The 20,831-nt window shown below is 42.0% G+C and overlaps 1 protein-coding gene across 8 annotated transcripts in view; it reads left to right on the forward strand.

Annotated features, from left to right (window-relative positions):
- lmo7a (LIM domain 7a) overlaps window positions 1-15,462 on the forward strand; it is a 48,207-nt gene extending 32,745 nt beyond the window's left edge. For 2 of the 8 annotated variants that reach the window (XM_026145754.1, XM_026145753.1), the window contains 20 exons: window positions 294-975; window positions 1,392-1,643; window positions 2,003-2,117; window positions 3,157-3,318; window positions 4,116-4,300; window positions 4,416-4,479; window positions 5,718-5,774; window positions 6,038-6,079; window positions 6,851-6,879; window positions 7,379-7,483; window positions 9,230-9,316; window positions 9,772-10,097; window positions 10,315-10,371; window positions 11,952-12,007; window positions 12,147-12,305; window positions 12,726-12,909; window positions 13,077-13,412; window positions 14,072-14,180; window positions 14,589-14,691; window positions 14,781-15,462. In XM_026145754.1, coding sequence (XP_026001539.1) covers window positions 294-975; window positions 1,392-1,643; window positions 2,003-2,117; window positions 3,157-3,318; window positions 4,116-4,300; window positions 4,416-4,479; window positions 5,718-5,774; window positions 6,038-6,079; window positions 6,851-6,879; window positions 7,379-7,483; window positions 9,230-9,316; window positions 9,772-10,097; window positions 10,315-10,371; window positions 11,952-12,007; window positions 12,147-12,305; window positions 12,726-12,909; window positions 13,077-13,412; window positions 14,072-14,180; window positions 14,589-14,691; window positions 14,781-14,803 — 3,133 coding nt within the window. In that variant the 3' untranslated portion in view covers window positions 14,804-15,462. The remainder of the gene's footprint in view (window positions 1-293; window positions 976-1,391; window positions 1,644-2,002; window positions 2,118-3,156; window positions 3,319-4,115; window positions 4,301-4,415; window positions 4,480-5,717; window positions 5,775-6,037; window positions 6,080-6,850; window positions 6,880-7,378; window positions 7,484-9,229; window positions 9,317-9,771; window positions 10,098-10,314; window positions 10,372-11,951; window positions 12,008-12,146; window positions 12,306-12,725; window positions 12,910-13,076; window positions 13,413-14,071; window positions 14,181-14,588; window positions 14,692-14,780) is intronic. The other 6 variants (XM_026145758.1, XM_026145760.1, XM_026145757.1 and 3 more) reach the window with 6 other exon arrangements.
- Window positions 15,463-20,831: the final 5,369 nt, after the last annotated feature.

Here is a 20,831-nt window from a genome sequence, read left to right on the forward strand (position 1 = left end):
GTCTGTAATTAAGAGAGACTATGTGATTATTTGGGCAAGAGTGAATGAGGAGACCGTAATTGTGCACTGATTCACTGTGAAAGTGTTATTCAATCATGGCTTAGAACGTGCCGGTCATTTTATTTAAGTGCACATCGTTCTTGCCCTCTTATTTCTGCCCGTGCTCCGCTTTCTGCTGTCCTCGTTAACACTCCATGCCCCCACATTCATCGTTAACTTTATTCATCTAGTCCAATTTGTACCTATTTGCCTCTCATGTCCTCCCACCTTCTCTTCGTCTGTTCGCTCCACAGAGAAGGTAAAAGAAAGAGCAGCGTTGGCAGCCGTCTTGGATCTCTCTCTTTTTTAGACGACGACGACGACAACGTATTTGAAAAACCCGTCATTGCCCCACGTACCCGAGCTCTTCCTAGCCGAAGCTACACAATTGACACTTCCCAATTTTCCTATGAACCCCCCAAGCCCTCTGTGAATGACAAAAAACCTCCCATCGCTTCCCCAGCTACCGGCAGGGCTGCTTCCCCTCCCACTTCACTTGAAGTCGTGGACAGTCCCGCACTAAGCAGCTCCATCACGAACACCATCACTCCAAACAACTACAGCTCATTCAACCGCTCCCCGTCTCCAGAAGCTGTACCTTTGCAGAGGAGTACAGACTCAGAGCGCGCCAGCACAGCCAAGAAGCAGGAGGCCCCAACTGTTGTCTCCTCTTCTAGCTCCCTACCAAAGGTGCCTGAGCCAAGCCCTGCATTGTCTGGCACACAGACTGAGGTGAAGCCCCTCTCTTCTGGTCCTTTGCACACACAAGCACAGCCCAGCTCAATGGAACCCAAGCCTCCCGCGGTGTCTCGGGTTTCTTCCTCCCTGCCCAAGACCTACCAGAGATCGGATAGCGCACGTCTAACTTCAGTTATCACACCAAGGCCCTTTGGGAGCCAGCCCTCACGCATCACATCTCTTCCCCGAGGCTTTACCGTGAGTACTAGATAGTTTTACAAGTAAACTACCAGCACAGCACAAGAACATCAAGAGGGAAGGATGTGTTTGTTTGGAAGTAAGAAATGTTTGGCAGGTAATTTGTTTTCACTACATCAGTATTGCCCAGGAGTCATATCTGATTACAGTGTGAATAATGGATGAAGCTGGTGGTTTTATTATGCTAACTCCACTACCAGAGCTGCTATTTTCAGACTATTCCACATTCATTACTAGTTACTCGTCAGGAAACTGTTTAACACATGTTTTAAAAAATAGCTGGTAACATAATTACCAGCTTTTTTTAGAGTAAATTCTATCATTTTCTAATCAGCAGCCCTTTGCTGTTAAAGTTCATTTTACACTTTGTTGTAATTGAGCCTTAACGGCTGTGTTCTTTGCCACTCTACATGCAGCCCGCACAGACAGACGACTCACACAAGCGCGTCAATGGCAACGTCGATGTTTCTAAGAAGTCATCAGTGCCGAGTCGGTACCATCAGTTCATGACCTCTGAGGACGAAGCTCAGTCTAGCTCAGCACACAGCAGTGAAGAGGAGGAGGAAGAGGCGACTACGGGGAATAGCGTCAACTCTGCTCAGAGCGTCACACCTGTACCTCCACAGGTCAAGAGTGAACCTCCTGCTCCAGCCAAAGAAACCAGCCAGGTACTCGAATCTCCTCCTGCTGACAAAGCAGTAAAGCTTTTTTTGTTTTCTGTTGGTTACAATGAAAAAAACTGAACACGTTTCTTTTAGTGAATTTTTTAAATTTTCAGCATTATTAGTGTATCTTTAGCTTTGTGGTAAGTAGTCAGTAAAACTTAATGCATGAGCTCATTAGGAGTAGTGTAGTAGCTAAAGTATAGTAACAGGTTGGCATTTATTCAACAGCCATAAATGACTAATGGAAGGCTTCCCTGCCAAAGCAGGCCAACCCTGACAAGCATCTCCAGAGCAAATGGAAGTCAGCCCACATTTGTACTCTTCAAGTTCACCTCTACTCACCTATGTCGTCTGGTTTCTAGGAGAACTACTGTGAGATGCGGATCAGCCTGAACCAGAAGCCCAACAGCAGCAGAGATTTCGGTTTCCAGGCAGCCTGGGACTCAACAGGAGCTTGTGTCACATCTATCCAGCCAGGTAGCACTTCACAGGAATACTTTTTTTAAGGATTTGTATTACATAAGTAATATGTTTTTTTTCCACCATCCAACATAATGTGTGAAAGTCAGCCAAACTGACAGCATTCGCAGTAAATAGGCCCCGAAGAAAATAGATCAGACACACAATGCAAGTTTTTCACTCTCACTAGAACTGACTGATCTGTTCACAGATACAGTACAGTGGTAATATTGACAACCAGCGCTCCGCTCTGTTACAGTTATCTGTCAGCCTCGGTCGGTTAGTTGTCAGCAGGTTTTTGAGTCCATTGCAGTGGCGATGCCTGACTCACTGTATGTAGGGCAGCTTCTATCTGGGTCAGATCTGCTGGGTCTGAGCCTCTCCTTCTACTGAGATTCCCCACCTGCACATCACAGCATGCCAAATAAATTAGTAAAGTAATACAAACAGCCCAAAGCAATACACGAATATAGCCTTGTCATACCTGCTTACAGCTTATTTCACTGTATCTGCAGACTCTGTATGGCGTAGCGCTTGATCTTTCATTTTATTCTTATTACCGCTTACACTTGTAAATGTGCCAGTGTTAGCATGCTGACACTGGCATGCTGATAAAGTAAGACGTTTATTAAAAAAATGCAGTTCAAACACTCCATAAAACACTTTTAACTAAAATTTGACATTATGATCTTCATGAAGCTGGAATGTGTCTCCAGGACTTCTACTGAAAATACAGGCATGTTTTATATGGCGTGAAGAGTAAGTATGACTCTGTAGCTTTTATCTGTTAGACAAAATAGATAGTGTGTACCTACATTTACATGTTACATGTTAACTGGGAAGAATAATGCTCATATAACATTGAATTGTTTAACTGTGAGCTTTTTTTGTAGGGGGATAAAACAGGTGGGATGAAATCTTGTCTTCCAAAAGTCAGTTTTAGTGACATTACATTCCCAGTTTTATATAAGAAACACAAGTGGGAATTATGATGGTCAAAACAAGTGTGGAATCAAGTAAAATTTCAGCTTATGACTCTGACCTGTGCCCACTGTAGGCAGCCCGGCTGAGATGTGCCAGCTTCAGACTGGAGACAAGGTGCTGACGGTGAACGGGCACAAGGTGGCAGACATGAGCTACACCGAGTGGAAGTCCCACATGGATGAGGCTCTGCAGGAGGGCAGTCTGGTCATGGATATAAGGCGTCATGGGCAGAACAGTGAGTAGTCTGAACCCTGCCTGTTTTTGCTTGCGTGACAGCCAGAGAAGGAAAGTGAAAAGTTTTTGAGGGCTGCATTCCCGGACTGGGAGCACTGCTTATGCTGCTTGGGTTGCTAAACAGTTTTGACACTCTAAATTGGTCTGTAGCCTGTTGTGAATTCATCCATAAATGAGCTCATGACAGGCTAAATGATGAAGGACTTGTGAGTTATCTTTGCTCATCTGGTGAAGAAAGACTGTTATTGTTTTGATTTCTGTGGGATTTTTTTTTTTGTTTAATTGCTTCCCTCTTCCCCCCTTATGTAGTTATTTCTTCTTTCTGCTCGCTATTCCACCCCAGTGTTTTTCCTTCTAGAGAACTAACCCAGCTCAGATCTACAGGCCTATAAGTGTGTGGTGTTTTCAGTGTTACTGTTACAGGTTTACTTTATTTTGGACTATCAGTGTCACATTAGTTCACACAGTATTGCTAACTTTAACTAACTCACAATATTAGTTAATTACAGGTGTCCAGTGGTTGTGAGCCTATTAGAAACGGTGTTTGGGTTAATGGGGGCTTTAATGGGCTGCATGGCTGGGGAAGGGGGTTACTCTGTCTCCCCCTGCTGCACTCTATAATAACAACATAACAGCGCGCTTATCCCCTTGCTTTATAGCTTTCTTTATGCAGACGTTGTATATGTTCACATATATAGAAGCCTGGCAACAAGAAAAAAACCAAAAAAACCCGCACAAAACACATGGTTTATGTGCAAACACATCATATTTTTATGCTGTTACATTGTCTGCGCGCAGACTGGGACAGAGTTCAACCTTCCCTGCCATTTAAAAGCCATAAGACCATCAATCTGACCAGTACGGATCATCCAATGCTTGTAGGTTCCCAAGAAAAAAGCACAATCAGCTCCAGCCTGGATTTTACTTCAAACACTCCAGCAGAAACGCTGACGTTCAAAGAGACCCCGGCTCATCCCGTTAGCGTAAGTGACTCAGAATCACCTTGACTGACTCAGACTTGATTAGCCTTTATTTCTGTATTGTTCCCCAGCCTGGTGGCTTTTTAATGAGTGTGCACCCCACGATGTCTCCCTGCAGGAAGTGGCTTCAAACGGAGTTAATGGAGGTTTCCGAGAGGAGCCGGTGACCATGAGGAAAAAAGGTAAAGAGCAGAGCGCACAGTCAGAAAGGTTATGAAATTGATCTTGATTATTTCTGGACTGAATACAAAAATACATCAGTAGGAGTTGCTGGTTTGACTTTGGCTTGTTTTTCACGTTACTTTGTACAGCTCCAAAAGAGTTGACATGCTGTGTAAAATGTGAAAAAACACACTGGAATGAGTTGCTAGTCTCATAAAACCGTATTTTATTCACAGTACAACACAGGAAGTATATCAAATGTTTTAACTGAGAAAATATCCCATTTTAAGAAAAAAGATAGTAGATCTTAAATTTGATGATAACAACACATCTCAGAAGTTTGGAGGGGGAAATGTAAGTGGTACAAAAGAAACAACTTGAGGAAAATTTTTAAGCTAACCCGATTTTACAGCAACAGATTAGTGACCTGACAGGGTATGGAAAGAGGATCTTAGAGAGGCAGAGCTTCTCGGCAGTAAAGATGAAAAACTGTCTACAAATTGTGGAACGATTTCATGTAAGTTTGTTTAAAATGGACTGATGCAAAGTGGAAAACTTTCCCCTGGTCAGGCAAATCGAACTTTGAAATTCCTGTTGGAAAACATGGATGCTGTGTCGTTGAGTTTAAAGAGAAGAAGGACCACGTGGCTTGGTATCAGCGCTCAGTTCTGATGGTGTGGGAGTGGATTATTGCTTATGGAACTGGTAGCTTGTACATCTGCCAAAAAGTATATCCAGGTTTTAGAGCAACAGCTTAAGAGTCAGACAATGGATTTTTCAGGGATTCTACAAAAAAGATGCTAACCCACATATTTGCAGCTAGTACAACAGTGTGGTTTTATAGTAGAAGAGTCCGGCCCTCAGCTGGCCTGCAGTTCAGACCTTTCACCACTGAAGACATTTGGAGCATCATGAAAATGAAAAACACAACAACAAAAAGACCCAGGACTGTTGAGCCGCTAGAGAAGTCCAACAACCTGTCTCCTCAGTTCCCAAATATTTATATGGCCATGTCCTGACTTTTTAAGATGTGTTGCTTCCATCATACTCAAAATGAGTGTCAATTTTCTTAGTTTAAACATTTTGATATGTTTTCCATTATGAATGCATTCTGTCTTTATTTACATTTTACATAGTGTCCCAACTTTTTTGGTTGTAATAGACTTTATCAGAATGACATGATCAGTATGTGCTGTTAGGTCAGGTTTAACTTATTTCTAATGTTTTTGTTGCATTCTGTTTTCCATCTCTCATGTAGAGTCAGAACCCATATCTTTGAAAAACTTAAAGCGGAGGTCAGAGTTCTTTGAACAAGGTAAAAAAACCAAAAAAACAAGGAAGGTTGAGCGAAGAGATGTAGGACAGTTCTTCGTATTTATTATGCTTTCTGTGTAACCTGGTGGCTGGATTCTCTATGCTTTTGTCTCTCTGAATTCCTCAGATTATTCGAGGACTTTTTGCATGTTTTCGTATCAATGGCAGCCTCGTGACTTTGATTTTTCGATGGCTCTGTTGTCTCATGTTCTCTCGTCTGGTGCCAGAGCTTAACCTTTATGCTGTGCCCCCTCCCTCCTTCAGGTGGCTCAGGGTCCAGTGTCAGTGCGCTGGTCTACCTCTGTGGTAAACAGGGCTGTGTGTGCATTGACCTCCTCACATTCACTTGGTACAGCCCGGGACCCTGACATGCTGCTCGAACCCAGAAAGATTGATGTTATTTTTAAGGAGGTTCTACTCAAAGACCTCCTGCAGATGAAATAAAAATAATCTGTGACATGACGCATTTCCCCTTAAGTTTGACAGCATTTCAGACACGGTTCCAGCACACCAACCACAAACACAAACCTTTGAATCCTGCTGTGCTTTGTGGTATTTTGGGATGGTGTCCAGGCTTAACACATGGTTACACTTTTCACTTTGCTGCAAGTTAAAAGCACTCTTGGCATGCATATTTCGAAGCATCTGTTGGCCTTTGAGACAGACCCCTCTCTGCTTGTGTGCATGCTGCTGGTTTCTTTGTGTTTCTTTTTTCTGGTTTGATCTTTTTTGTCATCACAATCAGTTTATTGGTTTTCCCATTCAGAACTATTGGGCCTGCATCCAATCCAAATGTTAACAAGTGGGTGAGCTTGAATTGAGAGAATCAATAAGCCTTAGTGGGTGAATGTTGACCGTTGCTGCTGGGGGGCTTTTTCTGAAAACATCAATTGTCATTTGCTTTGATTGACTGCTACCTGACTAAAAGATCAAGTTGAAACTTAAATAAGCCCGTCAACTTGGCGCTGTTGTGTTACATGTCTTGAGGGCTCGCTTGTGTATTTTTACATTATGTTTCACTGCTCTGCCTGTGCCTGCCTGGAGATATCGACTGAATGATTGTCTTTCTTGTTCTAGGAGGAGGATCAGAGCCTGCAGTGCCAGATGTGAGTAGTGTCAGTGCATAAAGGCCGGTTTTTGTCTCTTATGTTTGCTCTTCTAGTATGACAACATCTTTGAAAGCAGATACTGCAGTAATTACAAAGCCCAGAGCCGCTGTTAAGCCTCTCACATTGACTGCATTTGTAGTTCACTTTAGAGCCAGGTTCACACATCTTTTTCAGTCTTTTAGCATTTTAGTGACTCAACAGTGATTATAGGGAACCTTTTTTAGTGTAGCTTTGAAACCAGATAAGAAAATACAATAAATAAAGTACAGACGGTGCAGTGCAAGTGCATATTTGCAGTTTCATCTCACCTTCAGGAGCATGTAGAAATGTTGTGAAACAAGAGCAGATAAGTACTGGGTGTTTAAGAGATTATTATTTAAGTATCATCACATCTATATGGCACAAGCAGGCGGACTTCAAAGCAACAAAGTTCAGCGATAGTTTTGTACAACTGCGAGGTAAATTTGCTATGTGTGGTTTCCTTTTTTGCCTTCAGATACCGGTTCCCGTAATCACTCCCTCCAGTCGCTGGTCTTTTGACCCAGAAGAGGAGCGGAAAAGACAAGAGAAGTGGCAGAAGGAACAAGAGCGCCTCCTACAGGTATGTGAAGGTGTACTCTTGTATATTTAGTAATGTTGAGTTCAAGCACACAACACTGTCAGTTTATTTCTTCAGACTACAACAGCCTAGATCCCCCATAAAGATGACATTTGAAAACCTCCCCTTTACCCTTATTGATGAGTTTTTGCACCTCAGTATGTATCAAAAAAGACTAGTATGTACAGGCAGAAATCACTGTCATTAACTTCTGATTCACAGCCAGTCATTTTGGTCTGGAAGCCAGCCTGACATATCAAAGAAATCACTAATTTCGTAAAAGAGAAAGCAGGGTTACTCCTAGTAGGCGTCCAAAGGTGTAAAAGAGAAACGAATAAGAAAATTTCCCTCACACAGAGCAGTAAAGCATGGGTTACTGCATGAGGTGCAGCAGGAGGTGGAGGAGGAGTTGATGATAAGATTCTCATTGAGAGTGACCAGGAGGGACAGGATTAGAAGTGAGAGGGACAGCTGAGGCTGAGCGGTTTGGTGACAAAATTAGAGCGGCAAGGCTGAGATGATTTGGACATGTGCAGAGGAGGGATAGTGGATATATTGGGCAAAAGATGTTGAATATAGAGCTGCTAGGCAGGAAAGGAAAAAAAGAAGAGGAAGGACACAGAAGTTTTATGGATGCAATGAAGGAGGACATGCAGGTTGGTGTGACAGAGGAGGATGGAGGAGCATGAGCTGCTGTAGCAAACTCTAAAGGGAGCAACTGAAAGAAGATGATGATTTCATATCTTTCTTATCTTGCACTGTGAGAAACAGCACTGCAGTGAAAGTGTTTTTTTTTCTTACAGTCTACTCAAATGCACCCCCTAATGGCTAAGGGCTAATTTCAGGACCTCACAGGCACTGATATGTACCTTTTTGATGCCACTCCATTTCTTAATCTGAATAAATAATATTAAAAACATATAAAGTAAGCCAATAAACACCTGCATCATTACATGAAGGTACAAAACTGTCCCCAGATGTTTAAAACTGGCTTCCATAAGGTAAAACCCCCCGTCAGAGGTTACAACCCAAGTGACAAACTATCATGTGTCCACAACACATTACGAGTTGAACTACACTCACTGTAATTACAGATGGGGTGGGGATATCCACTTATCCAGTTGAGGGTTAGTGGGGGGGGGGAAGAAACCTTAATTTAAAAAGACAAACCAGAATGAAGCCAAATCTTGACCCATTTAATGTGAACTGACTGTCTTTAAACGCCCCATCTGACAATTAGAAGTTACTGACATGCTAGGAAATCCTCAATTACGTCTGCTCTTAACAGGCTCAGAACAGAAGGAGACAGCACTCGAGCTTCTAAGTGTGCGCCGAGTATCCAACTTTAGTGTAGGAGAATCATGTCAAAACATTTTTCTGGGGGCCTATTTCTGGATGGAGATCAAAGGTGGTTATGCAGAGTGCCGTTGCAGCCGGGAAGGATTTTTAATGCTGGCAGGCTTGTTCCCTGTTGGTTAAGCAGCCTGATTTCATGATCTTCCAGCAGGACTTCCTGCTCTGGGCAGGTTTCCCTAGAATGTGTAGAATAGTTAGATAACACGTAAGTGAGCTGAGAAATCATCTGAACAATATAACAGCCACAATACCTAATTATTCTGTTTTAAAATTACATATGGAATCTATAATGAATAGAAGTTTCATGTGTTGTTTTAGAAAGAGCTTTGTATGTCTGACTGGATTAAATGAGATGACCTTTGACCTCACCTTCATTTTTTTTTTTTTTTTTAGGAGAAATATAAGCGTGATCAGGAAAAGCTGCAGGAAGAGTGGCTCAAGGCTCAGCAGGCAATTTCTACAAGCATGGTCCCCAAACAGGTAACAAAAGTGTTTTGTTTTGTATTAATTATGAGCTGATAAATCAGCTGGAGAGTATTTAATGGTGGCAGTAAGTTGTGACTCATGGCACTAATTTATCTAAATGTATCCAAAGAGCTTTGATCTAAAATTGCTATAATTATGCATGGAGTATGTGGGCACGCTCTCTTGTATGTGACCCTTTAGAAATGGAAAGGGAGAGCAGAGCAGTGTCTAGTCATGTGAATGCTCACATAGTACATATATTTACTGCAGTGGCTGAAATCTTTCCAACTAATAGGTTTGCAACAAAAACTCCCCTCTACAATATAATTTCTAAAACCTCGCCACCTCGGGGGATGTGAGGAGTTTCTCCATCGTTGTCGCAGTTCCTCCTGGATGCTAATTAAGATTAAATTACTTGGTGCTCAAAAAGCTTCCTCTTCTCGTCCCTTTTCGTCTCTTGTCTCTGGTAGCTTGGGAGCCTGGAGGTGAACAACCACAGCAACAGCAGCACCGGCCCACACTCACCACTATCTCCCGTCAACCAGCCCACATCTCTACTGTGGGAAGAAGAAGAGCGAAAGAGGAAGGAGGAGCAGGAGCGCCAAAGGCAGGCAGAGGAGAAGAGGAAGAGGGAAGAGGAGGAGCGAGAACTGCTGCGTCTCCAGGAGCAGAGGATGAGGAAGGAAAGGCAGGAGCAGGAGGAAAGGAAGAGAAGGGAGGACGAGAGGAGGTTGCTGGAGGCAGAAGAGCTGCAGCGCAGAGAGAAGGAGAGAGCCTTTGAGCAGCAGCAGCAGTGGTCAGTAGAGCCACTCCTAATCCTGTGCTGCCCTGAATACTCAAACTCACATGTCTTTTGTATTCCTTGACTCACCATCATGCTGATAATAACACATTTAACCAGCTTTACTGTCTGTGCATTAACATGTGCAACTAATGTGTTTGCATGTGCTTTATCCCTCCTTTGTGTGGTACTCATCATCCCACCTCTCTGCACACAATGCCTTTCACCAAAGGGCCACTAGCTCCCACGGCTTTCCTTATCCCCAGCCTTCACTCACCTATGCAGACAGGTTAGTACGAGAGAGCGAGAGCAGCTGGACCTCTTCCTGTTTATAACCTGTTAACCATGCTTTCTCTGCAACATGCTTTTGACATCATTGCTCTACAATAACTGCAGTTTGATGTGTTGAATACTTAGTTGACTATCCTTATTTAGCATGCATGAGATGCATACACACATAATTAATTAAGACAGATTATATTGGATTGGATTTAACAACAGTCTGTGGAACTCATGAGCGTAACCCCCCATTATAATTTGGTATAAGCTATACCAAATTATAATGAAACATGCCTATAAATATACAAATAGAATAAACATACAATAAAGTATGTACATATTTATGCAGTTTTATATGCACAAAACAAATGCTTCTTCTTACAACAACAATATAGTTTGATTAGAAACCTTTACAAAGTAGATTATTTACAGTTGTCATTATTGGGTAATTAGCCCCAAATCATTTTCAGCTCTAGATTTTTACATTGTTAGACCAGCAAACATTTTGTCCTTTCCGAAACAGTACGGAAAGATGATATGGAGAAAGTAATCAAACCGCTACATTTATAACAAAATTAAATCCATAAAATTAGAAGAGGTTCAGTCCTTTTAAATGATTGACAGACTTTTAGTGGCTAGTGTTGTGTGATCCTTCTGAGGCCTTTATTTAAAAAAAGAAAATGGGTGCCTTTGAGAGTTTATCTTCAAATTAACCAAACAGTTAAAATATTTTAAAGAAAATATTTACAACTGGTGCTCGTATTAAACTTGTATCAGAGATATGAGAGGAAAAAAACTTTGCTGTGCAGAAAGGAAATTGGTACAAAATTCACAGTTTCCCAGTGAACAGCTAAATGTTGCACTGCAGAGACAAATCAAAGGCAGAGTTGTGTAGCCACAGTCATATTAGAGTGGTTGAAGATAATGTGAGGGCATATGTCCCTAAAACTGAAGCTGAACCTGAGTGGGGACATTCAAACAGGATAGTGATCCTAAGAACAAATGTAAATCCACCAGGATTCTTACCAAGGATGGAATAAACTAGGCATTAAGGACCAGGAATAAAAACAAGCACAGATTTGACCTCGTGGGGGATTTGAAGTCAAGCAGTGCATGCAACAAAATCAAACATCTAGCAACTAAAGAAAGAATCTATATAATCTGTAATCTGTGAACTCATTTGTTAAATCATTTGCAATGTGTCTGTTCTGCTTCTCATAAAGCGAGAACTGTAATCCTGCATTCCTGAACGCCCACACAAATGGAACCATTTAATTATTTATACTGTATTTATTATTATAGGATTTGTGGGAAGCGGGAAAGAAGGTCAAAGGGGATACAAGGTAGAGGGGAGGCAGAGAGTGCAGGAGTCGGAGGGAAAAAGGAAAAATACACAAAGTTTTAAGATGAATGCTACATTACCAGCTGACATGCTGTGACACTTATCGCCTTCTATATTATACCATCTGACATATAACTATGATCCATACAAAAAGACATGAATTCCCTCACACTTGTACACAAAAGTGAAACATCTGCTAGAACTGAAAAGTAGTGTTGTTCATGTATGTTTTGAATTTTGTTCGACAGGACAAAATCCAAATCATCCCCTCAGCTCGACGAAGAGGACAGACCTCAGAGAAAAGGTCAGCCTTCTTAATTCATTAGGGGCTTTGTGTGTGTGTGTTGTGGTGGTTGTGGAGGTGGGAGAGGGTGTTTTAAATGACTCCACGTACACATTTTGTTGCACAGATGTATACCTGTGTGGGTTGTACCCTGCTGTAGGTGTGCATGTACCCCCGGGGGGCATGGCTCAGCGGCTGCTGGAAGAACAGCTGAAGAAGGCACATGACAGAGTTTACCAAAGTCAGAAGGCTGCATCTGAGCTGGAGCTGGAGCGCAGGAACATCCTCCATGCCATGAGATACAGAGAGCCGGAGAGAGGTGGATTTTAGCCCCCTAAAGCGCCGTTTCTCGTCGTTTTAATGTGAAACTCCCGTTACGATCAGCCGATCAGTCAATCGAGACATTTCGTTAACTCTAACTCTAAACCTACAGATGTTTGATTTGCAGCTGACCAGACAAATGACGAACCAATCAGCCATGTGGCCAGAAAATGACATGCAGCAAAAGCAATTTAACTTATTGATTACAGCATGTTTTCTTTCAGATCAATGACTTTTTCATCCATAATTTAGTCATATCTTGTCTCATCAAGCCAGACTGTGGAAAACAGATACTTATATCATCCTCATCTAATTCTGTCTGCCCCACGACTATTCATTTTGTTCCTCCGCCGATCACCAGTCATGATTTTTTTTTTCCATCGATAATGTTTCCTCTGTCTGTCCTCCCACCTGGCAGTGACCTCAAGCGGAGCCGCTGAGAAGAAGGACCAGCAGCCTGCATCTCAGGCTGAGCTGGAGCGGCAGCAGATCCTCAATGAGATGAAAAAGAAGACGTCATTGCTGACGGACAACAGCTGGATCCGCCAGCGTTCTCCCGACACTTCCACCAACAAGGAGAGGGACCTGCCACCTATGCGCAGGTACAGTAATACCTCATTAACTTTGGTGCGATGGTGGCGGTTGGCTCTTTTCTGTTACTACTGTCCTGTTTTTTTGAGTTGGGTGTAAAAGTTAAGTTGTCAGTCAGAAGGTTCGACTGCTTTTTCTAACTGGCTAACATGGGGTGTGGCTTGGGTTGGCTTTGCAGAGGCGATTCTCTTGACAACTTGGACACCTCATACAACTCCTGGCGTTCGTCATCGAAACCCCGAAGCGGTTCTTTTGCCCAAAACTACTTTCGGCCTCACTCTGCCCTTTCTGGCAGCACATCCTTTTATGGTGGGGGGCCGCGGGCTCAGCGGTATGGTTCCACTTCCACTCTGCCTTCTTCCTATTCCATGGGCTCACTCCGAAGTGGGGCAGGATCCCATTTGGTCCCTTGGTCCAGGCAGTCGCCTTCCCCTTCACCTTCACCCTCTTCTCCTTCACCCATCAACTCTCCAGAACCCACGGCTGAGGCAGACGCTCCTCAGCAGCACAGCAGGTAAAACCAGAAATGAAGCTTTGCTTAATGCTGCCTCTAACAACTCACTGGTACATCTGGGTTGCGGTATTTAAGGCGTTGCTACTCAGCCGTGCAAAAGTGGTGGCAAAGGGTATTTCTCTTTTTCCTTTATGTCACTCCTTTTATCTTTTGATGTGCTTTTTTATAGATCACACAGTAGCATAATTCACTTTAACTTATGTGTGGAATACAGCAGATGCTAGTTTAAGTTTAGCCATGTTTTTGTGGATTACACGAAAGTTTGTCAGTGATCATGTCCAAACACCTGAGAGACAAAGAAAGTCCAAAGGTTGCCTGAAGGTTATCTTAAAGAAGCTTGTTCACTTCCTAACACCCGAGTTTCCCAACCTTTATGAAAATTCACAAGTGTTTCCCTTGTGTCATTTTTGTTGCGATAAACAGTATTTTGCGTGTGACACTAAATGACACTGTTTTAATGAGCCTTTGTCATTTCAGCAGTGCTGTTTCAACAGGTTAACATTTGCCAGCTTGCCAAAGTGTCCGTCTGTCTAACCCTGGTTTGAACCAGTGTTGGCGTGTGTTTTGTATGTGTGTATGTGCATATATGTGTGCATTCATACATGTGTCATGTATGTGTGCTTGGCTCTGAAATGACAGCTGTGCGTTCTGTAATTCAGGTCAGTGAGTGGAAAGAAAATCTGTACGTTCTGTGAAACCCCGCTGGGAAAGGGAGCAGCCATGATCATCGAGTCCCTTGGGCTCTGTTATCATTTGGGTTGCTTTAAGGTGAGAGCTGGACTCCGGTCAGCCGCGGAGCACATCGGCCGCCGATCCTCAAAAACTAACTTGATCGCCTCAGGCTCTTTAGTTTGTTTTACTAACCTGGTGAATCCTGGTGAATGTCAATCCCCTGATCCCTTTATTGAGAAAAAGAAACTAAATCCTGCAAGATCAACTATTCCCTTTGCTTTTTTTTTTTATCAGCAGTCTAATCTAGTTGTTGTTGTTTCTTCTGGGAGCTGCGGTGACCTTTATCTGAAAGTTAATCCACTGTGTCAGCCTTCATCTCTTGATTCTCATCCTTCTCCTTTAATACACAGAATCACGGTCTAGATTTGTCTGTCCTCATCACTCCTCCTTTGGTCACGTTTACTGATTCATTCCTCAATTCTTCTCCTTCCCAAACTTCCTCAGTGCATCGACTGTAAGTCTGACCTTGGAGGATCAGAAGCCGGGGCTGAAGTCAGAATACGAAACAAGCAGCTCTACTGTAACTCCTGCTACATGCGAGTCAAAAGTGAGTACTTTCTCGAGCTGATCATCAGTGGGTGGTGTTGTTCTCGCCTTCCTCCCATAATCGGTCGCTTTTTTCCCCTCTTCTTTTAGCTGGTCAACCAACATCTATGTGACGTGACTGTACTCCAGCAGATTGATGAAGAGACTACTTCCGACAACAACCCTTGAATTTTAAAGTGAACATTGAAGCCATTGCAATTAACCGGGACACTTGGTTGGGACGTATCGCTGTTTATGATTCTGTTAAAACCCCAGGCGATACCTTGATGAGAATCATATTTGTTTTTACAGTGTGTGATTAAGGGAGGGACGCTTGCAAAGTAGTTATCAGCTTTTGTGTTTATATCCTATTAAGCAGCACAATTGTACAGAGTGTAAGGGTTCTGCATGCGCCGGAGTTTTTAAACGTTTTAGCCACAAAACTAGTCGAGCTATTAACTGTCTACCAGATTCCAGATGAAAGTCCTTTTTGTTTCTAAACTTTGCTTAGATACTGAGAGAAAATCCTGCAGGATCATCCTCCTCATTTTCACGCTTCTTTTCCCACCAACTATTGTGTTATAAAAATCTGTGTCAGCCAAGGTATTGGTATCATGTCTATGTGCCTTTTTATTTGTAATTAAGATTACTAAAATACTGCAAAATGTCATTTGCATTTGTCTCAAGTTTTCAGTGATGGAGTATTGCACACATAAGCAGGTTTCTATGTAAAGAATATGCGTCACACTGATTAGGCAAACATAACAATGTAAATAAAAATAACTAAATGCTCCCCACGTGTTACGTCGTTCTTTTTTTTTTTTTTTTTGTTCTCCATCTGTTAAATTGCATAATACTGTGTAATGATATTCCTGGGTACAGTGGGATGCAAGGACTCTTCTGCCTCTATAATCAGAAATCATTATACTCATCTTTCTCTGTCTGTCCCTCTCATTTTCTGTTTCGCTGTAGCTCCACGGTCATAATGAAAGGAATTTCAATGAGCTTTTGTGCTAAGGTTCAGAGGACCTGCCTGCTCTGTGTTCTCCAAAGCCAATTTGTCATGCATATTTTATTCAGTGCATGCATTACATTTGATTATACTTTGATTGTCTATTTTCTCAATGTATTCTGTCATTTTATCTCTACTGCATAAATATACAAGGAATATTCATACAAGAAGGAGCTTCCAAATGTATTTAATCTGCAGGGGAAGAAATTGTCCTCACCCACCCTACACCCCGCCCGCGACCAAATGGAAATAAGCCCAATTCAAGCAATATACTGTATGGAAATAAGCTGGACTGAGCATAAATTGGCTCTGTCTTCTTGAGGTGAAGCACAAACAGCCCCCGGAGGTGCACATCTCAAATTCTTAGATTCCCTTTTTAGATTTTTCTTGGCGCTCTTCTGGGAGAGAGATTTTAATCCTAATGCTTAGAAAACAAACACAGCCTGAATGGCGCCGAGTGCCTGAGAAATCTGAAACCCTGAATAATATGTATCCCCGTCTTTTTCCTCCAAAGCAACAGCCACAACCTGTGGTTTGGGAAGGTTTTGACATGGAGAATCATATAACTGTGTGTGTGCGTGTGTTTGTGTGCACGCACTGAGGCTCACAAATAAAAGGAACGCTTGACTGCTCAGAAAAAATGAGGTCTGTAAAGAGACGGAAAGGCCTCTTCTACCTTCCTTTAAAAAGCTATTCCTAACTACAGGAATGGCTTTTTTCAGGATTTTTCAGGATTTCTAGGGAAGAACATGTGATGAATTTTTTTTCTCTCTCTCTTTTGTTTTCTTTTCCAGCCTTGGTGTCACAACGGGAGAGATTTAGTCCTTCTTTCTGATTGGGTGCAATTTGCCCCCTTCAGTACCTGAAGGGGGCACTGTGCTATAAGAGTTTTCACCAAGAAGGACTAAATTCTCTTTCATCTGCAGCTGCTGTTGCTTGCACTGCTGAGTATGATATCCAGAATCAGAGAGGAAGTGATGCTGCCACAATCATTTAAAAGCAGAACTCTATTTGCAATGTGCTTTAAATTTTGGAGCTTCATTTCTAAATAAATGACCCTCAATGTTTTGGTTGACGCTGTGTAAAGACAGCTTTGGCGAGCAGCACCTGTTGCAATTTGCCATTTTAAAGCAAAATGCTTTTCGCACATTTTAGAGAAGCCATCAAGCACTAATTCACCTGCAGCTTGAACTGATGCTATAATTAGTCACGTAATTGCAGACGCTGTCTCACCAGACCATGGCTTGCAGGCACCATGTGTAAAGAGCAAAGTGCTGTCACGCTTTCAATTAACCACAGGGATTAAAGAAAATGCACTTCAGGTAAATCTATAAGTTCCCAGCACATCAGTATGGACCCGTGAGGCTGCTCCTCATTCATAATAGCACGGCTTTTTAAGAAGCAGTGGAGAATCTTTAAGCAGAAAAGGTGTAGCAATTTAGTAAATCAGTAAAAAGTCAACAGCGTTTATGCAGGCTGTGATTACATTATGATTACAGCTCTGCGGGCTACATAAATGATGACTGTGCTGGATTGGTTTAATTGCAGCACATGTCTGTGGTGGTGGAAATGATTAGAAAATGTTACTAGATTAAACTGAATGTGGTGCATGTAACTCTCATTCATAGTAAGTATCTGTAAAGGCCACAGCAGCCGTTGAGACGTGTATAGGTTCCATCCATATACAGTCATCCAAAAAAAGAAATGCATTCTTTTTTCAGTCCTGAGGTTTTATAAATCATCTGGTTTTTATCATGGCCTAACATCACTTAACTACAACGTCAGATGAACAATTACACATACATGATGAAATTATTTATTTAACACAAATGAAACCTAACTGCAGAAGCAGCGTGTGGAAATACTAAGTGCACCCTGTGATTCAGTAGCTTGCCTTTAGCAGCAATAATTTGATTGTTTACTGTATGACTCCGTCTCTCACATGTTGTGGAGGAATTTTGTCCCAGTCTTCTTTAAAACATTGCATCAGTTCATGGAGGTTCAGGAGCAGTTGTTCATTGAGCATTGGCAGTGACCCATTGAAACATCTGGATTCTTATCTTTTTCAGACATTCAGCTGTAGATTTGCTGCTGCGCTGGAGATCACTGTCCTGAAGTAGCTCTGCACATTATGATCAAACATCTTCACTTCTTGTCTGTCATACATCCAAAGACAGAAGTCTGGTTGTTTTGTTCAGACACAATTTTACCAGGCCTAACCCGTGTTGCCATGTTCTTTTTGGAAAGAAGAAGCTTTCTCCTGGTAGTCCTTCCAAACCAGCCATATTTGTTCAGCTTTAATCTAATTGCACTATCATGAATTGTAACAGTCTGAAATGCATCTCTTGGGTTTTTTGCAGTTTCTTTGAGCATTGCATGGTCTCACCATGGGGTGAATTTGCTGGGACCTCCACTCCTGGGAAGATTGGCAGCTATTTTAAATATTTTCCAATTGTAAAAAGTCTTCCACACTGCAGAAAGATGAACATCATATTTGTTTAGAAATGGCCTTTTAAACCTTCCCATATTGATGCACACAACAGTTTCTTCTGTAAGATCAATGCTGATGCACACCTGAATGCTTCAGACCAGCAAACTATCAAAACTCCTACTATAATAGAGACACTCACACTCGCTGCTGATCAGTTAATCAACGTACCCTCTTAAACCAGGTGGAGGCAGTAAGGATCTACTTAGTTTTTCACATTGATTCTGCAATTTGGTGTAATTTTGCTAATTTTTTATGCCCTGATTTGTAGAAGCTTAGAATTTAAAATGGGTGTACTTTCTTTTCCCCAAGTGTACAGTACATGTACACATTATATTCACACATGGCGTTTCCCATTTTTTAATGGGTTTCCAATTACCTTATCTTTCAGTCATTGGACTATTACGAGTGTGTAAAATTGGTACTTTAGCATACACAGTCTGGGAAAGCATGACCAGGTTCAGTAGTTGCAGCCTTGTTAATGTCACCTGCAGTAACTGTGTTAAATAAAAATCTATTGAAGGAGTAACAAACCATACCAGCACTTCCTCTGTTCATTATGCAAAGCACAGCTGGCTGTTTTGTTGACTGACAACAGCTTATCACCTCGCTTCTGCAGACATGAAGTCATTTTTTCAACTAGATCCCTACTCGTCTTCATTGCTCTAATCCCTGACTCACAAAGGGCAATGTTGATTCAAAAGCGACTCAGCTTTATAGGCAAAGGTCTTTTTTCCCTCTCCCCCACCTTTTTATTCAATAAGATAAGATTCCCATGGATGTCTAAAGTAGTGTGAGGTAAATATGACACATTGACCAGAGCAGGTTAGTTTTCTTTATATGATGAACATGACTCACTGTGAGCAGTGCTCTCCCACTCGTATTTAAGGTTTCTTCTTTTATTAAAGAGCAGTATCTTTGCTAGGAAAAAGACTACCGACTGAAAAACGTAATTATCCAAGACATGAAAACAATAAAAAGCAAAGTATTTCTTCTCATCTTCCAATCAGGACCACGAACATCCGTGATTTCGCTCGATGTCCTTAAAGAACACTGATTGATTTTTGTTTCCTCTGGATAGTGGATGAGAAAGGAAAGCTACCACTGGTGACAAGATGCATTTGAATTGCTTTTCCAGTTGGCAGTGAAAAGAAAAGGAGTGCAGAAAGTGTTACACGTCTCTAAAATGATAAGACTACATGGTCACAGCTGGGGCACCCTGATATGCTTGAGACCGCAATATGCCAGAGGTGACAAGGGACCAAGTTTTCTGTCCTCATATTAATTCATCGTGCCTCTGCCTTAAATCTGAGCGTGAGTTAGAATACAGATTTTCAGTTAAGCATTTTCTACTCTTTATGTGGTGTTTTTGTGTGTATGTTTTGAGCAGCAGAAGAAGAACGGAGGAGCACAGTCATTTGCCAAGACTGAATTTGATCAAATCCACATGCGAGGGGTTATGCTCTACTCACATTTTCTATTTGGAGTCTGCCGGATGCTGCTGCACTATTCATCAAAGTAGCACTACCTCTCGGTCTGCTGTATATGCTCAAGAATTGTCCTGACAGGAGGACAGATGTGTGCAGCAGTACATGTGAGTGCATGTCACCTTTCCATAAATTGCCAAGTCTCTGTTCCCTTCGCTTTGTGCTTACTTGTCGCCCAGGATTGAAGTTAATTAGGATTTTATCAGAAGAAAACTTAAAAGAAAGGATAGCACTCTCTCAGAGCTGCCCTTTTATTTGATGTCAGGAGATTCATTTTCACGTTTGGACTGCACACACTGCTACAGAGGCAGACAGTGTTGCACAGAGATTGTGTTTGCACTGTCCACCCACAGCATCCAGCCCACTGCTACTCTAGCTGAGGCAAAAATGTCTTTTACCACCTAAAGGTCATTACCATTTTGCCTGTTTACACCAGGTACATTTGAAATATCATAAGCGACACAACCTGTAAACATCACCCCTTTTCACCTTCACGCCACTTCTATTCTCCATACCTACAGATACAAAATACTTTTTTTTTTACAGTTCTGAAAAGACCTGCTGATAAAATAGATGGATAAATGGATGGATAGAGAAAGTGTCAGTTCCTCAAGTGGCAAGTTGAGGGTGGATCTCAAAAGTGACAGAATCCTTATTGAGGTTTAGCAGTCATGTGACTACTACCATATTGGCTCAAAATGTTACAAGGGAAAAATGTGTATTCTCCAACCAAATGGTGAGCGATTGGCAAAGGCTGATGGCAGAAATCAATTTGCGAATGCCCCAATCAAACAGGCCTAGAGACAGTCAGCAAGTGTCATCCCTCACTAGGAAAAGATGTGCATTCCCTGATTGGTGGGCAATAACCTCTATGTGATTGCTTCGGTTGCTAGCAGATTGCCATGGTTTGCATGGAACATGCTGACTTGTCTGTTGGCCTTCAAAGCAAAAGCTATGTTTTCAATAAATTGTCGGTTACAGCGCTGAGGCAGAGCTTTTACTTTGAAGGTGAATGTTTTCAGTTTTCAGCCTGCATCTGACTTTTTCAACTTTTACTACCGTTGACATTATCCTGCAGCTTTTAGCAAGCTTAGTTTAGAAGCTGCGTTCAGCCTATAATTTTGTTGGCCCAAGCAAGTCTACAATGAAATAACATAATCTAATCTAGAGTTGAT

This window comes from Astatotilapia calliptera, chromosome 16 (assembly GCF_900246225.1).
Source record: "Astatotilapia calliptera chromosome 16, fAstCal1.2, whole genome shotgun sequence".
In the NCBI taxonomy this organism is placed as follows: Eukaryota; Metazoa; Chordata; class Actinopteri; order Cichliformes; family Cichlidae; genus Astatotilapia; species Astatotilapia calliptera.